General features: G+C 47.1%; 1 protein-coding gene across 1 annotated transcript; it reads right to left on the minus strand.

Annotated features, from left to right (window-relative positions):
• Positions 1 to 1,498: 1,498 nt before the first annotated feature.
• LOC125532743 (uncharacterized) lies at positions 1,499 to 2,293 on the minus strand. Its single transcript, XM_087537749.1, has 2 exons — positions 1,791 to 2,293; positions 1,499 to 1,703 (listed from the first exon to the last, which is right to left on the minus strand). Exons 1-2 carry the CDS (start codon positions 2,291 to 2,293, stop codon positions 1,499 to 1,501), a joined length of 708 nt encoding a protein of 235 aa, XP_087393875.1.
• Positions 2,294 to 6,052: the final 3,759 nt, after the last annotated feature.

Here is a 6,052-nt window from a genome sequence, read left to right on the forward strand (position 1 = left end):
CGGCGCGCGCCAGGTTGGACTGGTAAGCTCCTTCCTTTTTAAGGAGGTAGCTAGGTCTGCTCACCGGCCACCCACGCAATGTGCAGGAGTTCCCAGGGCGATGGCCCAAGACCCCTGGGGGCATAGGCTTAGTCTGGTGTGCTAACCTCTCTATTAAGCCTAGGTCGGGTTGCGGCGTATTGTTTGGCCAAGGCCGGGCATGACAAAGGAAAGTGTGTCCGGCCGGAGTTAATCAAGCGTGGTGGGTAAGTTGGTGCACCCCTGCACGGAAGAAAACATCTATCGATAGCCTGTCCTATGGTAACGGACACTTGGAGTTGTATCCCGATCGATACAACTAGAATTGGATACTTGAGATGAGAAATGGATAGTATGGCTCTGGGATTGCTTTCTCGCAGGGAGTCGAGAAAGGATCTCTGGCCGAGGTTGATAACACTACTACTACTACTTTACATTATGTTGATCTGCACTCTTCTATATGTGGCAAGATGCTTGAAGATGCTAGTCTTCGATAGGCTAGGCTTTCCCCTTCTTTTCTGCCATTCTGCAGTTTAGTCCACAGATACAACCCATTTCCTTTGATACAGATGCATACTTAGTTTAGATCTGATGTAAGTCTTACGAGTACTTTGGATGAGTACTCACGGTTGCTTTGCTACCTCCTTTTCCCATATACCCGATTGTTGCGACCAGATGACGGATCCCAGGAGCCAGAAGACACCAGTGATGACTACTACTACCCCGAGGGTGCCTACTACTACGTGATGGCCGCTGACGACCTGGAGTAGTTAGGAGGCTCCTAGGCAGGAGGCCTTGCCTTTTCGATCAATGTTGCTTTTGTGCTAGCCTTCTTAAGGAAAAACTTGTCTAACTTATGTATGTACTCAGATATTGTTGCTTCCACTGACTCTTGTGTTTTCGAGCTTATGTATTCGAGCCCTCGAGGCCCCTGGCTTGTAATATAAAGCTTGTATTATTTTAATTTGTGTCTAGAGTTGTGTTGTGATATCTTCCCGTGAGTCCTTGATCTTGATCGTACACATTTGCCTTTATGATTAGTGTACGATTGAATCGAGGGTGTCACATAGGTATATAGATTTTTTAGCGTGTTTGTTCACTTATTTCAGTCCATGTAGTCCATATTGAAATATCCAAAACATCTTCTCTTTGTGCACGGAGGGAGTAGTAAATTTCCATATTTGTAAGTGCAAGTGAGATTTTTTTTATTTATGGATTGAACACAACATGTTTCAAATGCTAATGTGTGGGCAGGAACATCAATCCCTATTAATTTTAGAAAATTACTTCCCCGCAAAAAAAATCTTCAGAAATCACTTAGGTGATCATTTAGTGGCCTAAATGAAGAAATTAATCGCCACATATACTGAATAGACAAAAGACATGCAAGACTACTAAATATTTATCCGGGAGTTAATACCCACTTCCGAATGGTAACGAATCAGATAACGCAATGATGAATTTCTTTCCGTAAGCACACTCAATATAGATAATTGAAATTCTGCAGAATCAAGCTGCTAGTAGAGGGAGTTAAGAAATTTAAATCTTGCGAAATCACCTCAATGTTGGGGTCAAGTTGGTTAGTCCATCTCTCCCGACACTGCTTCCCGCTCCGGCCGGGGAGGTACAACGCGACCTCCGCCCAACTCCCTTGGACAAATTCCCGCACCTTCTCCCTGAGCAGCCTGCACAATCACAAAGAAACTGACGAAGCTGCAACTGATGAAGGACAAAGAAAAAGGTTTGCAATTTAGGGTTGGATATTTACGTACATGTCTTCCTCCACTCTCCAGGACCCTTTGAACCGTGTCAGCCCCTGGCCACTAGATTGGCACGTGGCAGCGCTCGAGTAGCCGCTGTGATTTCCGTAGGGCGTCACTGCTCCTGTAGCCGGGGAAGCCAGGGGATCCATCTTGCTGATCCCACCAGAAGCCCTTGATCCAGCACCCGGGACGACAACCACCCCGGCTGGAGCACCACCATCAATATGGACGAAGTGTTGTGCAACTCCGCCATGGCCGGAGCTCGTGTAGTGGTTCCCAGCCACCGAGGCCGCCATGTCCCAATCCAAACAAGGACTCCCTTCAGCCATCAGCGCAGCCTCCAAGGTTGGATCAGAACAATGGCAGCAGGAATGCTTGCAGTAGAGATGGGGCAAGGAAAGCAAGAAGCAGGGGAGTAGTCTCTGGCTCTTCTGCGGGAGAAATGCCTGTATCAGAGACGGATCGAGGGGCCTGCGCCTGATATAGAAGGGGACGGAGCCCCATGCCCCCATCGGCCCGTCCATTCTCTTGCCCCCAACTCCTCATCAGGCAGCCAAGAGGTGTCCCACATGGCAATAGCGTTCCGACTATAGGTTTTCAAGTTCGATGTGGACCCTGTGCACCGGGAGTACGCAGTCTCAGGAGAGGTTTGCGTGGTCCAGGTTGGGTAAGACGTGTCGGTACACATATGCTGAAGCACAACACTCGTGCCCGTATGGAGGTATGCGCGCAAATTCAGGGGAAACGGAACGCTTGTTGGCGTCCTTCGTGATCATTTGCAGTTAAGTACAGGGTGTATTTGGATATAGCATGATAAATGTTCTAGATGTACACTACTCCGCATTTCCATTTTTTTGTTATTACACATGCGGTTTCTATAGAGTGCAAAGGCTATGCAGGACTGCTGGGGACTCGAACAGCCTCGTAGTTCGAGGCTCATGGATGTTAACTAGATGCTGATGCACGCTTCATTGCGCTAATTTTCACTATCACGCCTACTTGTGTAATTTTTTTAGTTGGATTACGTGTGTTGCGCTATTTGATTTTGTGTCCTTCGATTGAAGATCCGATGAGTGCAGAAGTTGTGGACGCTTGTGGTTGTTCCATTTTACATGTATGATATTTGATTCGATGTTAATCGTGGCACACGTGTGAGCCGCGAGTGGCCTTCTAGGTGACATATGATCCAGGAAAATCTACACGCATGCCACACACAGTCACACACTATGGATTCAAGTGGCTGAAACAACATACATCCTCTTACAAACAGGACCAAGTCATCCAATCCACCTTTGATGCACGAAATAGCACACTTTGCAGGTAGCTTAGTATCATTAGAGAGGAGTTTGATAGTTTATATCAACAAAAAATTATTTACAGTAGAACACCCTGGATGCATTTATGGGCAACCATCAATGGCCGAATCGCTAATATCGACTACAAGTGGCTTGTTCAGTTGGCGACCATCGGTCCATGCACATGGCACCTTAATTGTTTTATGGACAATAGTCTACTGGTGTTTGGTGGCCTGGATGATCAACCTGCCCTAGAAACATACTTTGCTCGACTGATTAATTTCAGCAAGTTGCAAAATAAAAAGACCCGCTCTGCCAGTTCCAACAGGAAACAAAAACCCACAAAGCAAAAAAGGAAGTACTTTTAGCAGGAGAGTTATCATAACTAGATGCACACGTAGCTCTCATCAATTAAATATGAAAAGAACATTTAATGTGAATAAGTTGGTGTGGTATATGAGGATATGTTCACTGTTCATATCTATTTATATTTGAAAGTAAGTTCCGTGGATAGCATGGTACACTTTTTAGATCCAAATAAAATAGCTATCAAGTTTTTGCCAAATGCAGAAACCATTCCCTGAAAACACCGTCTCATGTAGGAAATAAAAATAGGGATTAGTTGAGTACTGGTTTGTAACAAATTGTGCAATATGAAATAAATAAATACTTAGACAAAGTGGTGGTCCATCTGGAAAAGATACGTCAACTATAAACTAAGAAGTAAGCAAATATTTTTTGACTTTAGGGAGCGTGAAGGTATAAGAGTGACAGAAAAAGTTAGGAAATACCACTGGTAAATTCGGATAAACTATCAGATGCCACCAAATTTTTGAATCTTAATTGTAGAACATGTGAAGAAATACAGCTGAAGCACCAATTTATGTATGACTTTTTTTAGAAATGTAGGAGAACTCCGTCCTCTGCATCTGGATGATGCATGCAACCACTTTATTAATTATTCAAACAAGATCTTACAAAGTCATACAACAGTAAGACTAAAGTCACATCTAGGCAAACATCTGTCGCTACTCCAATCCAGTTGATGAAGGGGTTCCTGATAGTCCGGGCCTAATACCAAACAGACCTTGCAGCCAAACCTAACATCTAAGACCCGAGGTCCCAACCAGGACGCCTGCCGGGTATGGAGCACCCACCAGTCCGGCGCACTCTTCAACCAGGACGCCTGCCGGGTATGAGGCCGCCGCAGCCACCTGCCGCCAATCCATCTTCAGTGTTGTACTGTTGCATCTACCTTGCCCGGTCTAGCTGCCGTCGACGCCACCACGACGCCAGACAACGCCACCATCCCGCGCTCGTCCATCATCACACGCCCACCGGCGAGACCCCGCTGCTCCATGCCGCTGAGACCCGCTGTTGTCGATATGCGAGATGCCACGCCGCTCCTTCTCTTGTCCCCTCCAGCCAGCACTTGCTCCAAAACGATGCCCCCACGAGGGAGAACGACATCGAAAACGTCGTCATCGTCCGATCCGGTAGACCCAAATCTAGGGTTTTCCCCGGAACCTCCTGATCGGGTTGACGTGACCTGCAACGACAATGCCTCGAGAAGGGAACGATGTCCGAGACACCGCCATCGTCCGCCATGACCGCAGTCAAGCGCGATTTTCACCGGAAGCCATGTCGTCCCGATCTCACGGCTGGCTGGAACCGAGCGGAGCGTCGCCACGAAGACGTATGCCGCCGTCGGTAATCCGGCGGAGATCCATCATCTCCTCACCAGTCCCTCCACGCACTACTGGTCGGCGGAAGGCCACCCCACGGCGGATCCAATCGGGGCGTTGGATCCGCAGCCACCGCCATCACCATCTCCGCACAGATCAACCAACCCCGCGCGGAAGGGGCGTTGCCACCGCCGCCGTCCATCTCAGGGCCGCTGCTCCACCGGCTATGGTGCTTCGGCCACCGCCGCACGGCATGAGGTCGCCGCCCTAGCCGCCGCCTTCAGACTCCCACGAGAGGTGCCGCCCCTGCCGCCTCAGATGGGATCCCGCAGCATCCACCCGCCAAGGTGCCTTCGGCGCCGGGCCCGCCGCCAGCGTGGCCCCCACCGACGGCAGCGGGGACGGAAGGAGGCGCAAGGGGCGGCCTACGGCGCTAGGGTTCAGGGGCCCCTGGCGTCGCCTAGGGGGACGCGACGCGAGGGGACTTGGACGAGCGGCCAGAAGATCCCGTATAGTACGCCTCCACAAAGTAGTACAAAAATAAATACCTGACAATTACAAATAAATACTACTCTTATATTACTGATTTATTCTCAATCTAATTACTAGTTCGTTCATGTTTTCCCTTTTACTCATGTTCATCGTGGCACGCAATTAACATCCTATATAGTTTGTACACGAATCATTAATGCAGTATATAGAAGTTTCCTAACACTAAACCTCACATAAGTGAGGGCTACTTTTAATTATTTCCATTATAATTGTATGTATCATGACTAAAGAATATAACAAACCAACTTCAAATCAGATCAACGGCGGGTATAGACGGACAAAGATGACATGTTGGTACCTGTTGGCAGATGTCTAATGTCTTAACTTTCCAGATTCAGTCTCATTTATAATGTATTGTTGCAGGTGTAAGTTGCAATACCAACAGATAAAGTGTCCTGGAATTTCAAATAAATTCCAGGTAAAATAGGATTTCAATAGATAAAAAAGGTGAGGATACCAACACAAACTGTTTGTTTAATTTATTTTAAAGAATAAAATTGCATATAGCAGAAGACACATTCTATACATAACTTTCCAGAAGAAAAACCGGAGGAAATGTGCCTACCTTATAGAACTATCATAGGCATATCATATCTATCACTTTCTCTGGTTGTATCATGTCTTGTTGTTTACTCTAAATTCAACACAACATTCATACATTGCCCATGAGGCCATGATAAGGCTGGAGCATGAAGATAAAATCTGTAAAGAATCTGGTGTAGAGAGGGATCTGACGGAA

This window comes from Triticum urartu, chromosome 1A (genome assembly GCF_056163025.1).
Source record: "Triticum urartu cultivar PI428250 chromosome 1A, HENAU_Tu73, whole genome shotgun sequence".
In the NCBI taxonomy this organism is placed as follows: domain Eukaryota; kingdom Viridiplantae; phylum Streptophyta; class Magnoliopsida; order Poales; family Poaceae; genus Triticum; species Triticum urartu.